This window comes from Lycium ferocissimum, chromosome 4, assembly GCF_029784015.1.
Source record: "Lycium ferocissimum isolate CSIRO_LF1 chromosome 4, AGI_CSIRO_Lferr_CH_V1, whole genome shotgun sequence".
NCBI lineage: Eukaryota > Viridiplantae > Streptophyta > Magnoliopsida > Solanales > Solanaceae > Lycium > Lycium ferocissimum.
In genome coordinates, this window is record NC_081345.1 from 41,729,211 (window position 1) to 41,748,392 (window position 19,182).

Here is a 19,182-nt window from a genome sequence, read left to right on the forward strand (position 1 = left end):
TATGTATCCTAATTTTCTCAAGTTATTTATAAATAAATATATATACATAGTTAATGAACTTTTAAGACAAATACATACATTTAACTTGTGCAAGCAGATGGAGTCGCTCCTCTCTTAATATATATGGATAGAGAGAGAGAGATTATCCGGATTAATTGGCTCAAATGCGGATAGAGAGACGTGAAAAATGAGGTAGATTCGATAGTTTTTGAAAAGTAGACTTTAAAAACAAAAACAAAAAAATTGACTTAAATAAATAAGATTAGGACCTAAAAGTAATTAATTAAAAAGTTTTAAAAAAAAATTGAAAATTATTGTGAGGACTACAAAAGTCCCTGTGTTCGATAGCTTTTGTACTTTAAAAACAAAAAAACAAAAAAATTGACTTAAATAAATAAGATTAGACATAAAAGTAATTAATTAAAAAGTTTTTAAAAAATTGGGAAATTATTTGAGACTACAAAAGTCCTCACATTTGCTTATGTAGCTACTTCAAGATATAAAAACCGTATATTTTAACTAAAGAAATATAATTACATAAGAAAACGTACAATAACAACAACAACAACCATATACCCATTGAATTAGCTATATAAAAACAAAATTTTCATTCCACCTTTAATATTTTAACTTCCATTTTGATGAAATTATTTAATTCAAATCAAATTTGGAACCTCTAATTTGACATTATAACTTATGTATCCTAATTTTTCAAGTTATTTAATTCTAAATAAATAATCTATACATAGTTAATGAACTTTTAAGACAAATACATAATTTTGCATGGAGCCGCTCCTCTCTTAATTAGGGAAGGGGTTCAAATGGATATGGAAAAACTTCTATATATATTATGATCGCCCAAATGGGATATCGAGCACCAATCGAAAATCAAAGAACGTGAAAAATGAGAGGTTCGATAGCTTTTGAAAAGTAGACTTTAAAAAAATAAAAACAAAAAAAATTGACATAAATAAATAAAATTAGGACCTAAAAGTAATTAATTAAAAAGTTTTAAAAAATTTGAAAATTATTGTAAGGACTACAAAAGTCCCTGTCGAAACTAAAAAGGATTTTAAAAACAAAAAACAAAAAAATTGACTTAAATAAATAAAATTAGGACATAAAAGTAATTAATGAAAAAGTTTTTAAAAATTTGGGAAATTATTGTGAGGACTACAAAAGTCCTCACATTCCCTCTTATATATAATAGTAATATATATGATATTATGGGATCATCTATAGAGAGAGACAAAGAAGACAAAGTAAAATTCTATCTTCTTTTCAAGTTAGTTCTTGGGCAATTGATTTTGTGCAAACTCTAAATTTTCAACCAGTAGTGCAAGTGTTTGAAAATGTTGTAGAATTTTGGGGAGTGACCGGGTTAAAAGATTTGCACCGGAGTCAGTCCGAAATTGCTTTCAAGACAGTGGCTTGCCACGACACAACGGTTAATCCGATAGGTTAACTCTATCCTTTTGCTCGTTTTATTGATTAATATTGTTAATATTTCCAACAATTTATTCTTTGATCTCAATTGGATACTACTTTCTTTTTCACTACATTAATCTCTCTCCACATTTATTGAGTAAGGATAAAGATGAAAACTAGTAATTTCTCCTTTTCAACTTATGTGAACCTATTTGACTCGATACTAAATTTAACAAAGAAGAAAACACTTTTAAACTTGTGGTGTTAAATAAATCACATTATTTTGTGTGTATATAAATCATTGCATAAAAGTAAATTGTTTTCAAATATAAAAACGAGTCATTCTTTCTGGCACGAACTAATAAGGAAATAAATTAATATAAATTGAAACGAATGAGTAATTAATTGTATATTGATTTTTCAAAATGATAATTATTTTGGACAATTTATTTTTAGTAAGGACGACAAGTAAAATGGACAGAAGTGAGTAATATTGATGTCCGAACTGGAAATAAGTAATTAGTACTCCTGTACGAAACAAAGACTTCGCGCGGGAAAAAAGAGCGGGAAGATGCATACAACCCGATTCGTCGGATCACCCGACCCAAAAGATAAACATCATATAATCTGTTACCCTAATCGATTCAAATACTGGTAAATACGAATATCCCCAAAATGTGAAGAGAAGATCGATGGAGAAATGGATTACAGAGACAAACATGGAAGTTCCAAAGATAAGAGGAAAGAGAGAGCAGAGAGTGTTGATAGTAGCCAAGATGAGGATGAAGACGATGATAAGGATGAAACGAGTTTTAAAAATAAATCTAAGTTATGTTGGAGATTTTTAGTTAAGATATGAAAGATATTCGAAAAATTTTAATGACGTGAAGTGATTTTTGATCTAAATTTGTAAGAATTAATTTTTTAATCTCTTTCCCAAAGTAGAGGGGCATTTTTAACCCTTTTCCCTTATAAAATTGAAATGAAGATCTTTTAAGAAAGGGAAAAGGGTCAAAAATGCCCCTTATTTGGGGAAAAGGCCTAAAAATATCTTTCGTTACAAATTTGGGTAAAAAACATCCCTTCCGTCATTAAAATTTTCAAATATATCTCTATCTTAACAGAAATCTCCAAATCTATCAAAATAATCCGATTTCATTTTTAAACCCGCTTCATTTAAACCCGATCCAACTACATAAAAAAGCCATATGCGACAAACTTGCTCTCGAGTCCTACATTTGGAGCCACTAGGCACAGGGGTGGGTAACCCATATGAGTTTTTTATTTAGTTGGATCTTATTAAAAACGAAATCGATTATTTTAATTTCCGTCAAACAGAGGTATATTTGATAACTTTAATGACGAAAGAGTATTTTTTATCCAAATTTGTAATGGATGATATTTTTAATCCTTTTTCCAAAATAAAGGGGTATTTTTGACCCTTTTCCCTTTAAGAAACTTTTGAAAAATCGTATGGATTTGTTTGCTACCTTGCACCTTCAAAGTTTCTAGAGAAGATTTGGAAAAAGCTCTTTTTGTTTGAGATTGTGCAGTTTTGAAGCTATAGATTTTGTTCTGCAGATTTGGAATGGAGTTGATTTATAGACTAATGCGGTTGATTAATAGACCTAATCGATCATTTGATGAATATAATATTATTTGGTTCTTTATGTATCTTTGTGATTGTTTCAGGTATTCGGAACGCCAAAAGGGTACATACCATTAGGGTGTGACTGTTTTGGTAAATGGGTGGAGACTGCAAAATGTTGGATTTGGCAAATGGGTAAGGTGACTGTACCTATTCTTGTTAGTATGGAAGTTACTTATAATGAATTGGTTGACAACATCATTACACGTAGTAAGTTAAGATGTGATCCGTGAGATGTTTCCATCACTTGCATACTTAGCACTGCGCTTGCAAAGCAAAATACAACTCCTCTTTATGAGAATACAGGATGATCATGATGTGCGTATGTATCTCGAGGGTCTTTTAATTTATGGGCAACTTCTAAGGATATCTGTAGTTGATAGATCAGAAGAGATTTCAAGTACCAGTGCATCCTCAAGAATATGCAAAAGAAGAGATTTCAAGTACCAGTGCTCCGAGGAAGTACTTGAAAAGAAGAGTTTAAATACTCTATATGCAAAAGAAATGGCCGCAAGAGAATGAATGAACCAGCCACAACTAAGTTGGTTTATGAATTTGTGTCATCTTTGTGTACTGTCAACATTTTGAAGTTGCTATTGTAATGCACATACGGACTTGGTGTTATTGTAGAAATCTGCACGGCTTTACTACTGTACTGCTATTGTGATTTTGTTAGCAACTGGAAACTTTGATTGATCAACCCCATGTTGCTTAATCAACCTTCATCGCCAATTAGTTTGTTTAATCGACCATGATGGAGTTGATTAATAGAACAAGAAGGCTGACTAATAGACAACAGATTAGCTAAACTAATTAGCAAACAGCAACTCATATCTTTCAACTAAGCTGGAAACCATATCTCCTTCACTGAAATTGGGCTGATGTAAAATCAATGTACCGTCAATGTATATAACTTAAATTAGATTACAAATGATTGTCATTGCATTGCTAAACACAGTAGACAGACATACAAGACCATCCAGATTACAACTTAATTACACATTTCTCTAGATTAGACAGCCCTATAAAGAAGATGAACAGCAACTTCTCACTTGTTCAGATGAATTAATTCTCTTATGCTCGAATACCAACCGCTTGTGCAACTGGAGATGACAAATTACGAAGGTTTTTCTTTGCTGGTTTCTTGCCCTCTGATTTTGGTCCATTCTGCCTCACTTTTACTCCGCGTATCAACTGATATATATAATTCAACAATTTTAACTCAAATGACGAGATAATTACACGCATAATGTGATAACAAAACTAAAGCACTATAATATAAATATGGACTTACATATTTGCCACACTTCATGTCTGCATATATTACAATGAAATCGCCTTCTTGCAGTCCATTAGCTCTAACAAAATCGCCTTTAATGAAGAATTGGAAAAAAAAGATGCAATCACAAATTAGTACTTATATTTTAATGAATTATACAAACAAGAGCGGGATTGATTGTATCCACACCAGTGTTCTCAAGAAGGTACATCCTGCTTTTGTTATTTGGCCAAAATCTGAAAAAACAGAACACAAAACAACATTTATATAAGAAGAAGATGAATTAAATTAAACAAAAGAAAACAACTGAATCGAGCAATGTAATCAAAATAGCTTGACCATGGAGGATAATTTTGAGTCCACTTACCTATATTTCATGTTCCAAACGCGAGAAGTTCCAATGTCTTCCATGGCAACAGAAATTCCGTCTCTTGATTCAAGATGTGGGAGATGACTTTCTGCTTCTTTCTGCTTTTACAAATTTCAAGAATCCACTTAAATCATACTTTAATTATCAAAAAAACACAGATCACAATTTATGCGGATGTAACTAAAGTACCTTCGGCAACACAATTCTTCCTAGACTACCAACATCACTTTGCTTCAGCACTTTTTGCAGGAGAAATTTGAGATTCTTCTCTGTCCTGCAAGCCTATCAAAAAACATCCATACAAATTTAAAGCAACACATACATATAAACAATCTTTATAAATATTAGACGATTGATTACAGTATCCATTAGGAAAAGAACTTAATATACATGACATGTGAAGGGATAGCCTCGCTTGTTACAACGGAACTTTTTTCAACAATATTCCCAGAGCTCACCTATATCCTATTTCTCTTCTAGTTGGCGAATTCTCTCTTTTATCGATTTCGTAAAGAATTTTACCTATTGTAGTGGATTCTCTCTTGTATCAATTTTGTTAAGAATATTTACCTGCTATAGCAGCTAAATTGCCTTATTTTCTAGGTTATTAATTCCACTTTTCAATGGACTACTTGTAGTTATATTTTAGAGGACCCCGAACTTTTTTAACTCAAAAAATAATTTTTGGAACCAAACTAACCCTTTAAAAAAAAAAACAAAATTAGGCTCTGTGCGTGAAAGGACCAAACTGTAACTTTTTGAGTTTAGTCCTTTCACACACAGATTCTGTGCGTGAAAGAGGGTACTTTTTTTCTTTTTTTAAGCTATCAAAATCACGTTTTTTTCATACTTTGGGCAAAGATTAGTTATGTTTCAAAACCCCAAAATATCAATATTTTATATAACTTAATATATTTTTTTGCGACAATAACGTCGCTCATTACATCAACTATACCTAAATGTTCGGATCATCATTTTACGTTGTAAAAGTCTTCAAGTAAGTTTTGTTTGCTTTAAACTTGTCATCTTTAGATCTAAGTGTCATATTTTATAGGATTTTCATTTAAGTGTTTTGAAATAAAAATATTATATTAAAAAATAATTCATCCAATACAAGAGGTTCAATCAAGATATAATATATCTCATTCAATGCTCCCACCAAGGTTTGATCCCATGTTGTTGGCATAAAAAAGAAGTAAGTAAAAAAAAGAGGCTAAACCACCAAGCCAAATTGGTGAAAGCAACAAAGTAGACACTTTTTATTTTTTATAATGTTCACTAATGCTATCTAACTCTTTTTCATAAATTGAATTTCAAATCTCGAAATGGACATTCAAAACATCATTACCACGGGATTAGCATTTCGAAATAGATTTTTTATCATTAGATTTTTACTAAAGAACAATGAAATTTTTGCACAAATTTAGGGCAAAATTCAAATTGAATGGGATAACGGGCGTTTGTTGGAAAATCGGCTCGGCCAAATTGCCTTGCGGCGTTTGTCCGCATAGATCTCGCCAAAATGCCCTAGGTCAAAAAAAAATCGCGTAAATCGGACATCTAGCGCAAAGTTATGACCATTTAAAGTTTCAACAATTTAAAACTAGTTTCCTACATATGCTCCTGTCCTTATTTTTTATTTAGGTAAGAGGCATATGTATACTTGATGTAATGAGCCGATATTATTGTACGATAAAAAAAATATTAAGTTCTATATAAAATATTTATATTCCCACGTTTCAAAACGTGACTAATCTTCGGTCAAAGTACGAAAAAATTTAAAGATAACAAGTTTCCAAACTTACTTCGAGACACTTTACAACCCCTAAAACGACGATCCAAACATATATGTATACTTAATGTAATGAGCCAACATTATTTTACGCTAAAAAAAAAAGTTCTATATAAAATATTTATATTCCGGTGTTTTGAAACGTGACTAATATTCGGTCAAAGTACGGAAAAAAGCTTAATTTTGAGTTTGATTTTCAAAGAACAAAAATGACAAGTTTCCAAGTAAACAAAACTTATGACAAGTTTCCAAGTAAACAAAACTTACAGGGCACTTTATAACCCTAAAACGACGATCCAAACGTTTATAAGATACTTGATGTAATTAGCCGACGTTATTGTGTGAAAAAAAAATATATTAAGTTCTATATAAAATATTGATATTTCCGGGTTTTGAAACATGACTAATCTTTGTCCAAAGTATGGAAAAAACGTGATTTTGATAACTTAAAAAAAAAAAAAAGGAAAAAAAGGTACCCTCTTTCACGCACAGATTCCAAACTCAAAAAGTTACAGTTTGGTCTTTTCTCTGTGCGTGAAGCCTAGTTTGTTTGTTTTTTTTTTTTTTTAAGGGTTAGTTTGGTTCCAAAAGTTATTTTTTGGGTTAAAAAAGTTCTGGGCTCTATTTCAGATGACTAATCATTTACACTATTAGTGTACAAAAGTTGAACTCGAAAAATATTTTGGGCCGGAACTATAAAAACCAACCTGTTTTTTGTTTGTAGAGCCATGCTTATGATGGTTCTGTGATTGTAGGGCTGGCCTCTCTATAAGAAGTGCTTGCGGAGACTTAGCCTGTGGAACCATCGCCATTGGTGGAACAGTAGCAGCAGAAGGCCAATATACCCAATTTCCTGGATTGTTAGCTTGAGACATTGCACAACTAATCTCTCCACCCATCAGCACACTTCGCTCATTAGTACTAATTTGTCTTTGATTCTGAGCTTGGTGGCGACAATGGTGCGACGGTAATCGTCTTTGCCTAGCCATTCTGTTCTTCCTAGCCTCTTTAGTAACAGAAGAGCCCAACCTCGCCAATCTCTCACCATTCCCATCGAAAAGTTGGTACGGATATTGACTGAATAAAGCTTGAGACTGATCAGTTACATCAGTAGCAGCAACATTATTAGTACTATCATTATCAGGAAATTGATTGTATTGAGAAGCAGCCGCCATTGTGAAGTGCGATGGAGTCCAGGATTGAGAAGTGTCCATGGGTTGATATTCTGTTGTGGCTGGTGAACTTGCATTACCACTCATTGTTTGATTAAAAGGAGGCCCAAATAAAGATCCATTAGAGTAAGAATCACCAATGTACCCCTGTACCGGCCCTGCCATTACAGGGTTCGAATCGGGGAAAGGGGCGTTATAAGCCGGATTTGCCATCCACTGAGAGGGATAAAAGCAAGCATTTGGATCAAAGTTATAATTAGGGGCAGAGTTTTGACTAGTTTGTTGATTAATGGCTTCAGCTTCTCTCATTTCTTTCTTTTGCAATCGGTGTTGTTCAACCCAATCAAGAATGAGTCTCAACAACTGTTTTTTCCCTTCTTTAGTACTTCCCAATCGTTTCGAAGCGCTTTCAATTGTCGAACGTTTGAGCTTAATACTCCTCATGTCTTCAGCAGAAATGTAGTCTTTGTTTTGCTTCAGCCATTCCAAGAACATAAGTGCCAGCTCACTATCCCCTTGAAAAATAGATACCTGCTCTTCATTCCCTTCTTCGTTTTGTTGTTGATTCTCTTGTGGATTTTCACTATGGAAAAAAGAGATTGGATCAAGAAATTCATGATCACCATCGATTAAATCATTATATCCAAGATTCTCCATGACATTTAGACATTCTTGGTTGCCAAATCTGTCGATTTGCGTGTCGAAATCTTGTTCAGCATCAGATTTTAGGACTGTCCAAGAAGATGGATCAGATTCAGTAGGAGGGGAATTGGAAGTTGAGGATGAAGAGGCCATGCATTGAAAATCTTGAAAAGCAGCAAAATCAATGGAGAAATTTCCATTGAGCCAAATATCTGTATCATCCATTGGATCAAAATCAGTAGGCTGCTGCTGGTACTGCTGATGAATATCATCATCCACTGATGGCACCATATTGATATTATTCTCAAATCCATGCACATCTTCATTAATATCACCATAATATAGCTCATTTAACTCTCTTTTCATTCTTGATTTTGACTTGGCAACTTGTTTCTAGCAAGCCTCAGTTTGCATGTACAAGATTCTTCAGAACTCAGCTGAAAAAATAGTACAAAAACAGTACCAATTTCCAGAGGAAAATCCTTCCTTTATTTGCAAGGCTTTCGTTATTTACGAAGCAAGAGCAAAAAAAAAGAAATTTTAGAGAGATGGGCAATGTACCTGATTAAGGAAGCAAGCTAAGTTACAAGGGGAAAAGGGTCTTCTTATTTCTTTCTTTTAAGCTCATCAAGTGGTTTTTGCGACATAAACCATCTGAGAATATTTGGAATTTATATATCCAATCCAACAAAATACTAATAGTACCAAATCTCTAAAGAAAGCGACTCTGCTTGGTTTTTGTTAGTTCCTTTAACTAACACTCAATAAGTACAATATAATTAATTTTGCATCAAACAAACTCTATAGTACTAAAATTATAGGGCTGATTTCCAATAGCAATACCACTCTCACATATCATGCAGGAATCTTTAAAGAATAATAAGTGAACTTATGTATTCTTCTCTCTTTTAGAAGACAAAAAACACTACCAAACTTCAACAACCCAAAACAACAACTATGGCCTGTTCTGAGAAGTTGTTCTGAGAAGTTGTTTCAACACTCTTCTGCACATAAAAACATTTTTTTAAAAAGAGAAAGAGATAATTACAATATATAGCGGTTTTAAATGTGAGAGAGAGAATAGAAAAGGAAAACCACCGAAGGGAAAACTTGGTGCGGATATATAGTTCCTCCGATAAATAGGGCCATGCGTTGTAAACTGATCAATGGTGCAATCCAGCGGTCATTTTTTATACAAACAAAAATGAGAATGGTTACATATTTTCCATTGATGACACAAGCAGCTCAATTCTCTTTCTTATAACACGGCTAAACATGGAAAGATTGGACCGACTGCATGGGATATTTTTTGTAATGTGAAAAAATTGAAGTGAAGTAAACAACACTTCTTTTCTTTGCTGTGCTCATAGGGGATTTGTCTCTATTCGTGGGCGAAACGGCAGATTTCTTCTTTTGCCGATACGTGTCTCTTCCCTTCTGACCAATCTTATTAACATTAGCAAATTATAAATAAAAGATAAATACATGCATTATCAGAAAATCACCAATTTCCAACATTATCTATAAGCATATCGCTCGTTAGTCCTCAATCAGAGGTCTCGAATTCAAATCATGATATGAAAATTCTTGACAGGAAACGTTTTTGCCGAATGAACCATATGCAACGCTAATTCAGATATAATCGAATTCCAATATCGTACACTGAATTTGAAACCAAAAGAGAAATATAGCTTGTTAGTAACATTTTTGATGGATTTCTCATTGAAAATTTCTTACCGAATTTAAATTTTAATGGAATATTTGTCGAAAACTAGCAATTTTAGGTAGAATCAAAATTTGTAATTTATGAATTTTTAATGATTATCAGAGATCTATAGTTTGCTTTAGTTATTGAGTTCCCATCACAACATAAATTTGGAATAAAATTTCTGTAGGTTATTGAGTTTGTATCTAGTATTGTTGTTGCGCTCTTATTAACCCACATGAACCAATCACCACGGGTTGTGGTGGAGTAAGTACTCCTTCATCCTTAATAAAAAAAAAAAAATTAGGGTCGAATCTCGTTGGTACGGACTAGCCTTTATTAGGGAGCTTATAACTTCAATGTGGGACTTATCGGAGGCAATTTCAATTTAATCGAGCCCCAATACAAATATCAGACATGAGAAATTTAAAAAAAAAAAAAAAAAACACATGAACCTTATTTATCTCTGCTAATTACGAATTCCGCTAATAAAAGCTGGAAATTGGAGAGAAATGAGATTTAGGAAAACGACATTGTGCAGACATGCAAAGAAAAGTAACCAATGAAAGCTGTTTTAGTTTTGTTCTCTGCATCACTGCATGGGACAAAATCCATCTTCCCAACCTTCTTTTCCTCTTTTGAAGTGTGATGAACAAAGTTCATTTAATTCCCTCTCCAAGTAATCAAGTCACCCTCAGCGATTTTCTCCATTTTCCAGCTTTAACACCATTGCATAATTCGCCATTGGCATAGTAAAAAGGTCCATCTGTTCATTACTTATTGGATTTAAGTTATTAACAATATATCTAAAGTTTCCTAAATTTGGCATGTTTTATTTAAATTTTTTTGGTCCTATTTACTTTATCTCCTCAAACAATAGCTGATCTCAAATACTTCCTGCACTTCGCTTTTCTATAATCCAAGTGATTTTAAATAAATATTGGTGCGTGAAAGTGTAAAATAACAACAACATCTTATTAATTTAATGTGTGAAAAAATCTAAAATATCATTTTCTATTATATTTAGCCATTTCAATGATTTTTCCTTATCTTCTTCCCTATATCTTCCCTATTCATGTATTAAAATATAATCCAACTTTTTCTTCTTTTACCATTTTTGTTTTGAGGGAGTCATAATTATAGAAAAGCCAAGCATTTGAGGTTATTAGAAAGGAGTAACGATCAGAGAAAATTCAAATATATAAGGCTAACTAAGACCAAGTATGATGATAAGTTGTGTTACATTCTATGTTTTGATGATTTGTCAAACAGCTGGAGAACCAGAGAGTGATCTGGTCTACTATGTGTTCTCTCTGTGCATCGTACAGTCAAAAGTAACAGCTGTAAAGCTGCACTGCTCACTGCACACAAGTACAGCAGAACTGATGCGGCCGTATTTTAAGTCAAACGTGGGATGAGTGGTCTCTATCTCATCTCACATGCTTCCCAATATATATACAACATGTTACAACACATTAAGTATCACTTGAAAAACCTAGAATCACTTTAAAGTGCAGCCATCACGAGATTCTCCAAGTGTTCAAAACAAAACTGACCACAAACTGAAGGACTAGATCCCAACAACTGAAGATGTCAACTTCTCTTAGTTTGTTTTGAGCTTTGTTTATGTTCTTTTAACTTGTAAACCCACTCTTCTCTAAAGAAGCTGTTGTAGGTAGCTTAAATTCTCAGTAGTTGTTTGTAGGCAGTTCACCTATATATTCAATCTATTAAGTGGTACCCTTGGCTAGAGTTAGTCAAGGTGTATTAGTTGATTTGGCTAGAGGTAGTCAACCTTAGTTGAGTGCGTGGTTAGAGTTAGTCATAGCGTGTAGCTTACAATACGGTATTGTAAGAGTGAGGGATTAAGGGTTTAATTCCTAGGTTACAACAGGTTGTAATCTGAAGTTGCTCAGTGTAGTGGAGTTGAAATCCTACGTGATAGGTCGTGATTTTTAATCGCTTGAGTAAGAAGTTTTTCCACATAAATATTTGTGTTATTTACTTACTACACTGTCTGAGGAAATTGGCAGACATCCCTTCATATATTGTTTGGTGGACGCAGGTTTCTTCACATGATTTAAGGGGATTTGAATGATTTTTAGGTATTCTGCAATTACAAATTATGTAACAAAACAGTTATTATAGGGATTATTACAAAGCTTTATCTGTAGATTTTTCTTAAATGATCAGATGACTTGAAAAATTATTTATGTTACCAGCTTGGTGGAGACACGTATCAAGAAAAGAAGAGGTCCACCGTTTCAGTGACGATTAATGGAGACAAATCCCTCCCCTATGAGGAGAGCAAAGAATGAACCTGCATTTCAATTTCCCAGTCGGTCCAATCTTTATTTATATTTTTAGAAAGAGAATTGAGCTGCCTGTGTCATCCATGGAGAATTTATAGACATTTTTTGCATAAAAAGTAACCGCTGGATTGCACCATTGAGGTGTGTTCACGTATACATGGCGTAGAATCCGGTAATAATTTTGAAACTATCCGCACCAAGTTTTCTACTGGTGGTTTCCTCTTTATCTCTTCTTTCTCATTTTATTTTTAAATTTAAATAAAACCGCTATTACTTATCTCTAACTTTTCTCTCTCAAAATTTTTCTGACCTGTCCATAAGTGTTGTTTGGTTTTGGTGTATATCCGACAATTTTAGTTTGTTCAAGTTTGGTAGTGTTTTTTGTCTACAAAGAGAGAAAGAATAGTTCTTTGCCAATTGCCACAGTTCACTTCTTTGGCTTCTTCAAATTTCGACTTTCATTCACAACTATTTGCCATACTTCACTTCTTGGTTGATGAGAAAGTGATGGTACTTTAATTAGTTGAAGAAGAGCATATATATATATATATTAATCAAGATTCTACAAGAGTTGCTTTCTTCAGATTTGGTTCTACTATTCTTTTGTTGTGTATAAATTCCCAAACTTCAGATGGTTTATGTTGCAAAAACCACTTGAAGAGAACTAAGAAGACCCTTCTCTCCTTTCTAACTTAGCTTGCTTCCTTAATCAGGTAAATTGTCCATCTTTCTCTAAAATTATCTTCTTCTTTTTTTGTTGCTCTAGCTTCGTTAGTAACGAAAGTCCTGCAAATAAGAGAAGGATTTTTATCTGCAAAATTGGTACTACTACTATTTTTGCAGCTGAGTTCTAAATAACCTTATATATGCAAACTCAGGCTTGCTAGAAACAAGTTGCCAAGTCAAAATCAAGAAAACAAAAATGGAAAGAGAGTTACATGAGCGAAACAATCAAGATGTGCATGGATTTGAGAATACTAATATGGTGCCATCAGTGGATTATGATATTCAATACCAGCAGCCTACTGATTTTAATCCTATGGATGATACAGATATTTGGCTTAATGTAAATGACACTTCCATTAATTTCTCCACTGATTTTCAAGATTTTCCATGCATGTCCTCGTCATCCTCAACATCCTATTCCCCTCCTACTACTGAATCTGATCCCTCTTCTTGGGCTGTCCTAAAATCTGATGCTGAACAAGATTTCGACAAGAAAATCGACAAAATTGGTGACCAGGAATGTCTAAATGTGATGGAGAATCTTGGTTACATGGATTTAATCGATGTAAATGAATTTCTTGATCCTATCTCTTTGTTCCAAAATGAAAATCCACAAAAACAACAAGAAGAAGAGGATCAGGAGCTGTCTATTTTTCAAGGGGATAGTGAGCTTGCACTTATGTTCTTAGAATGGCTAAAGCAAAACAAAGACTACATTTCTGCTGAAGACATGAGGAGTATTAAGCTCAAACGTTCAACAATTGAAAGCGCTTCGAAACGGTTGGGAAGTACAAAAGAAGGGAAAAAACAGTTGTTGAGACTCATTCTTGATTGGGTTGAACAACACAGATTGCAAAAGAAACAAATGAGAGAAGCTGAAGCCATTAATCAACAAACTCTTCAAAACACTGCCCCTTATAGTTTTGATCCAAATGCTTGTTTTTATCCCTCTCAGTGGATGGCAACTCCGGCTTATAACGTCCCTAATTTTCCTGATTCTAGCCCTGTAATGGCAGGGCCAGTACAGGGGTACATTGGTGATCCTTATTACTCTAATGGATCTTTATTTGCGCCTCAAACAATGAGTGGAAGTGCAAATTCACCGGCTTCAACAGAGTGTCAACCTATGGAAACTTGTCAATCCTGGTCTTCGTCACAATTTACAGTGGCGGGCGCTTCTCAATACAATCAATTTCCTGATAATGATAGTACTAATAATGTTGCTATGGCTGATCAGCCTCAAGCTTTAGTTCAATATGGTCCGTACCAACTTTTCGATGGGAATGGTGAGAGATTGTCAAGGTTGGGCTCAAGTGCTACTAAAGAGGCTCGGAAGAACAGAATGGCTAGGCAGAGACGATTACGTCCCCAGCATTATCGTCACCAAGCTCACAATCAAAGACAAATTACTAATGAGCAAAGTCTAATGATGGGTGGAGACATTAATTGTGCAATGTCTCAAGCTAACAATCCAGGAAATTGGGTATATTGGCCTTCTTCTGCTGCTGCTCCATCAATGGCGATGGTTCCACAGGCTGATGCTCCCCAATCACTTCCAGCGGAGAGGCCGGCTCTGCAATCACAGAACCATCAGAGGCCTGGTTTGGCAGACAAAAGACAGGTTGGTTTCTTTTGTTTCGGCGCAAAGTCCTTTTCAAGTTTAAGTTTTATATGCTAACAGTGTAAACGAGTCATCTAAATATATGTACAAGCGGTCCATTGAAAAGAACAACTTAGAAAATAATGCAAGTTACTTAGTAAATATTGTTTACGAAATCGATGTAAGAGAGAATGCAAAGAAAATGGACCTTGGACTTAAATCAACCCAAAATGTTAACTCATGAAGTTAGGATTGGCTTAAACCATATAAAGATACCAAAATTCCGCATCCTACTCGATGTGGGAACTCAAGACCCTCGGTACACCCAGGACTGAACATCTGGTGCATGGAAATATTAGATAGGGGCCAACATCGAGTAAACTATGAGAATTTGTATGAGTCTTGCTCTGATAGTATGATTAGAAAATGAACATTGGGTCTAACTCAATCCCAAAACAAATTCATGGGGTAAAAACTCCGCACAAGACCATATAAGGAGATCAAAGTTTCGCACCCCACCAATGTGGAACCCACTCGAGTGAGAAATAGGATATAGTCGAGCTCGAGGAATATTAATGTTGAAGAGAGATCCCTTGTATAAAGCTGTTGGCTCACCCTTTCACATGCACGTCGTGACTATAAGTTAAATCATTTTTCTAATGGCTAATGTAATAAATTGTTTAGTATGTGTTAAGATTAACTATATAATTGTGTCATGTGAATGTTCTTCAAATTTCTTGTGGATGTTCTTCGATAGGCTTGCAAAACGGAGAAGAATCTCAAATTTCTCCTGCAAAAAGTACTGAAGCAGAGCGATGTTGGCAATCTTGGAAGAATTGTGCTGCCAAAGGTATTTTAGCTACACCGTCACAAATTGTGATCTACTTTCTAAAGCATGATTTAGTGGATTATTGAAATTTTTGTTTATAAGCAGAAAGAAGCAGAAAATCATCTCCCGCAACTTGAATCAAGGGATGGAATTTCAATTGCCATGGAAGACATTGGAACTTCTCGTGTTTGGAACATGAAATATAGGTGTGTGAACTCAAAATAATCATCCATGGTCAAGTTATTTTTATTTACATTGCTCGATTCAATTGTTTTCCTTTTGTTTTTTTATTAGTCATCTTGCTTTAATAACTATTGGGTCTTGTGTTTTGCTATTCAGATTTTGGCCAAATAACAAAAGCAGGATGTACCTTCTTGAGAACACAGGTATGGATACAATCGACCCTGCTCTTGCGTTGCTTTGCATGATTCATTAAAATATAATATTCAATATTTGATCGCATTTTTAAAAAAATCTTCAAGGCGATTTTGTTCGAGCTAATGGACTTCAAGAAGGCGATTTCATTGTAATATACGCCGATATAAAGTGTGGCAAATATGTAAGTCAATATTATATTGTAGTGCTTTAGTTTTGTTATCAGTTTAAGCACTTAATTATCATGTCGTTTGAGTTAAATTTGTTGAATTATGTTATATCAGTTGATACGTGGAGTAAAAGTGAGGCAGAATGGACCAAAAGCAGAGGGCAAAAAGCCAGCAAAGAAAAACCCTCGTAAGTTATCTGCAGCAGCTATTAGCTCATCTCCAGTTGCACAAGCAGTTAGATAAGTAATCTCAACAAGTTTACAAATTGGTAAGCAGAGTATCATTTTGTAAACTAGAATTCACTGTAGATGACTCTGACTCATGCAAAGACATCTTAAGGAGTTTGTAATTGTTAATCAGGGCAACTGCCTAATGTAGATAAATATGTAAGTTGTAATCTGAATGTGTTGTATGTCTAGCTGTTTTCTAACTTTATGCGATGTAATGACCATCATTCATAATATAGTTTAAGTTATATCCACTGACGGTATATGGAATTTTTGTACTATCAACGGCATTTGACCCTTTTTTGTCTCAGCTTAATATTCTTATTTCTAAAATTATCATATCAGAGTTGACGCAGACACTTTTGTCCATCGATCTATGACTAGTTAGCCGGGGTGGATGCAAGTACTTTTGTCTTGCTAGTTCAACCGAACTCAGCATTTTCGACAGTAGATTAGTTCAGCAATAAAAAACTTAAGGTCGACGAACTCATCAAATTTAAATCCTACAAACAAGATATGGAGTCATATTCCCAACTACAGAAATACATCAAACTCGCAAACTTCGGTCTGGGTTCTTGTTTCTTTTGAAACATCAGAAAAATAAAAGTAGACAACAATTAGGAAGAGATAATGTCTCAAAGTTTATTGAAATAGAGTAAATTGAAATTCAGTTGTTGGTGTCATGTTCTTATTGACATTATCTTAAACACCCTCTATGGACTCTTGAGCCTTTTCCTTCACTGTGTCTTTCATTTTCTGGGTGTTTTCCTTAACTGAATCCCATGTTTCTCCTGCTGTGTCTGTTGCTTTGCCTGCCATGTCTAGTGCCGCATCCTTTGCCTTTCCGGCCATGTCTTGTGCTGCGTCCGCCACCTTACCTCCGGCTGCTTTCGTTTTCTGGATTGCCTTTCAAAACACACATTATATTGTCACCGTATACAGTCAATTAGACAGGAGTCGAAGTTTTAAACAGTCTAACAAGTATTGTTTGATATGTAACATTATAACATGTAAAATTACAAGACGAGAAACCTTGGTAAACCATTCCCTTAGCTGTGAACGACTAGGGCAGCCAAGGCTTGTTATGAATTTTTGGAGAGAGATACAGGCAGTAAGGTAGAAAATATGAACGAAAATCTGTCTCTTATAAATTTCATCAATTGCGGATCTTTATATGGGCACAAAAAACAAATTAATAGATTACTCCTAAAGCTAAAGTATTAGACTCTAGCACGCAGACAAACACTTTCTGAGGACATGAAGCTATTTCTAATTATTTTTTTGGTCAAATATTCGTGCAAAGTTTTCTTACACTGATAATAAATACACCTAAACCAGAGCCAAAAAAAAAATAAAATTATAAGTTCATGATAATTAGCAGTAGAGACGAAAAGATTGTGTAATAGACATTAATGGTGTCTCACCTCATCAGCAGCAGACTTGGTAGCATCAACCCCATGTTCTATTGCATCTGCACCCTTTTCTACTATGTTATGTGACTCATCTGTAATTGGCGTCGCTAGTTGACGATTTTTTGTCTGCTGCAGAAATTAGTTTCAGATTTGACTTTGTAAATATTCACTAAATCTATCTGACTAGTACTTTAAGAAAGTTAATATATATATATATATATAATATACACATGTATGGAAAATAGTTTTTTTCATACCAAACAAAAAAGTTGAAAAATGCTAAATCCACCCTTACGACGAGTCTCGTGGTGGTGGTCTTGTTGGAGGAGAAAAATAACAAAGTGGTACGAGAACTAGTGTTAGTGTTGTTGGAGGCAACATTAGGAGTTGCTAAAAAACTTGATGCAGCAAAAGCCATGTTACAACTTGCCATATGGTTTAATTTTCTTATGTTTTTTGGTGGGATTTATTTTGGAGTGTTGATGATGATGATTAAAACAACTAGAGTATATATAGTTGAAAGTTAAAGGAATATCTTTTTCATGGACGACGAGTGAACATGTGGCGTCCAGCTATTGCTCCAGCCACTAGCATGCCGCCACGTGGTTAACCATATCCATTGTTCTTGTTATTTTACTATTTTAATATCCCTCTATCCTAAATGTATGTTACATGAAATTTAAGAAATAAAGAAAGAGTTTTATAATTTATAATTTAAAACAAATGATAGAAATTTATTTGACTAATAATCATTTTATTAAAGTTGAATTGTTATCAAATATAAAAAATTAATTGAGTAAACAGAAAAGAGAATCACATAAATTAAAACAAATATGGAGTAAATAGCACAAAGGTAGCGGTCGACATGCTTGCCGACACAGAGGTAATTTTGGAATTTTGCTGTGTTGTAATGCACCCAGGATCTTTCGTCTTAATTCGCATTGAATCCTTGTACTGGTAATAGATTGCATTGCCGACCTTTTGAAAGTCTTAATTTGCCCCTTCTTTAGGAGCTTGTTACAAGATACACATAGACACAGTGCTGTATTTTCGTAAATCTAGCAAATATTGGAGCCTCTTTTTTAATGTTAAAGAAGGCATTAAACTGCTGATTTGGACCTGGCACCTGTTAGATATTCCTATGTGTCAGCTTCACCTTTTTTGGGCACATGTGCTCTTGATGATATTACTTTTTTTAAGAAAAAATATGAATTTCTTTTCTTTTCTTTTATTTTCTTTTCAGAAAAAAATATGAATTTCTTCACATCAAAAAATTCTCAAGAAATATCATCTTTCAAAACTATTTTGAATATGACTGAGGAAAACAATAGCGATTACAGACAAGTGTTTTTGTTTTTCCACGGCAACTTGGGCTTAATTTTAATCTAACAAAAACTACTTTTAGTTAATTTAGGGAAAACTATACGATATACCCCAGTGTTTTAAAAGGCGGAGGCGGAACGTTTTACTTAGTATGGGACATGACGTAAGTTTC

General features: G+C 34.1%; 3 protein-coding genes across 10 annotated transcripts; 1 reads left to right on the plus strand and 2 right to left on the minus strand.

Annotated features, from left to right (window-relative positions):
• Positions 1–3,621: 3,621 nt before the first annotated feature.
• On the minus strand, positions 3,622–9,399 carry LOC132053018 (B3 domain-containing transcription factor ABI3-like). 2 transcript variants are annotated; one of them, XM_059444792.1, is made up of 6 exons: positions 7,225–9,399; positions 4,915–5,007; positions 4,723–4,823; positions 4,545–4,591; positions 4,371–4,447; positions 3,622–4,270 (listed from the first exon to the last, which is right to left on the minus strand). In XM_059444792.1, exons 1-6 carry the CDS (start codon positions 8,695–8,697, stop codon positions 4,151–4,153), a joined length of 1,911 nt encoding a protein of 636 aa, XP_059300775.1. In that variant the 5' UTR covers positions 8,698–9,399; the 3' UTR covers positions 3,622–4,150. The 2 variants fall into 2 exon arrangements, with proteins under 2 accessions (XP_059300775.1, XP_059300774.1); XM_059444791.1 differs by having other exon boundaries at positions 4,723–4,826.
• A 3,200-nt stretch (positions 9,400–12,599) lies between these two features.
• LOC132053019 (B3 domain-containing transcription factor ABI3-like) lies at positions 12,600–16,523 on the plus strand. The gene is made up of 7 exons (XM_059444793.1): positions 12,600–13,061; positions 13,227–14,695; positions 15,432–15,524; positions 15,609–15,709; positions 15,843–15,889; positions 15,986–16,062; positions 16,163–16,523. The coding sequence occupies exons 2-7, from the start codon at positions 13,271–13,273 to the stop codon at positions 16,289–16,291; spliced, it is 1,872 nt and encodes a 623-aa protein (XP_059300776.1). The 5' UTR covers positions 12,600–13,061; positions 13,227–13,270; the 3' UTR covers positions 16,292–16,523.
• Positions 16,524–16,740: 217 nt separating this feature from the next.
• On the minus strand, positions 16,741–18,168 carry LOC132053020 (uncharacterized protein At4g13230-like). 7 transcript variants are annotated; one of them, XM_059444801.1, is made up of 3 exons: positions 17,983–18,168; positions 17,700–17,813; positions 16,741–17,172 (listed from the first exon to the last, which is right to left on the minus strand). In XM_059444801.1, the coding sequence occupies exons 1-3, from the start codon at positions 18,118–18,120 to the stop codon at positions 16,978–16,980; spliced, it is 447 nt and encodes a 148-aa protein (XP_059300784.1). In that variant the 5' UTR covers positions 18,121–18,168; the 3' UTR covers positions 16,741–16,977. The 7 variants fall into 7 exon arrangements, with proteins under 7 accessions (XP_059300784.1, XP_059300783.1, XP_059300782.1 ...); XM_059444800.1 differs by having other exon boundaries at positions 17,700–17,816; XM_059444799.1 differs by having other exon boundaries at positions 17,700–17,816; positions 17,977–18,168.
• Between the last annotated feature and the right edge of the window lie 1,014 nt (positions 18,169–19,182).

Coding starts and splice junctions, on each gene's coding strand:
- LOC132053018 (XM_059444791.1), bottom strand. CDS start 8,697: ATGAAAAGAGAGTTAAATGAGCTATATTATGGTGATATTAATGAAGAT. Junction 4,827..4,914: donor GAAGAATTGTGTTGCCGAAG/GTACTTTAGTTA, acceptor AATTTGTAAAAG/CAGAAAGAAGCAGAAAGTCA. Junction 4,448..4,544: donor GTACCTTCTTGAGAACACTG/GTGTGGATACAA, acceptor TCTTCATTAAAG/GCGATTTTGTTAGAGCTAAT.
- LOC132053019 (XM_059444793.1), top strand. CDS start 13,271: ATGGAAAGAGAGTTACATGAGCGAAACAATCAAGATGTGCATGGATTT. Junction 15,890..15,985: donor GTACCTTCTTGAGAACACAG/GTATGGATACAA, acceptor AAAATCTTCAAG/GCGATTTTGTTCGAGCTAAT. Junction 16,063..16,162: donor ATATAAAGTGTGGCAAATAT/GTAAGTCAATAT, acceptor ATGTTATATCAG/TTGATACGTGGAGTAAAAGT.
- LOC132053020 (XM_059444794.1), bottom strand. CDS start 18,120: ATGGCAAGTTGTAACATGGCTTTTGCTGCATCAAGTTTTTTAGCAACT. Junction 17,817..17,976: donor CCACGAGACTCGTCGTAAGG/GTGGATTTAGCA, acceptor TAATTTCTGCAG/CAGACAAAAAATCGTCAACT. Junction 17,182..17,699: donor CCAAGTCTGCTGCTGATGAG/GTGAGACACCAT, acceptor GTGTTTTGAAAG/GCAATCCAGAAAACGAAAGC.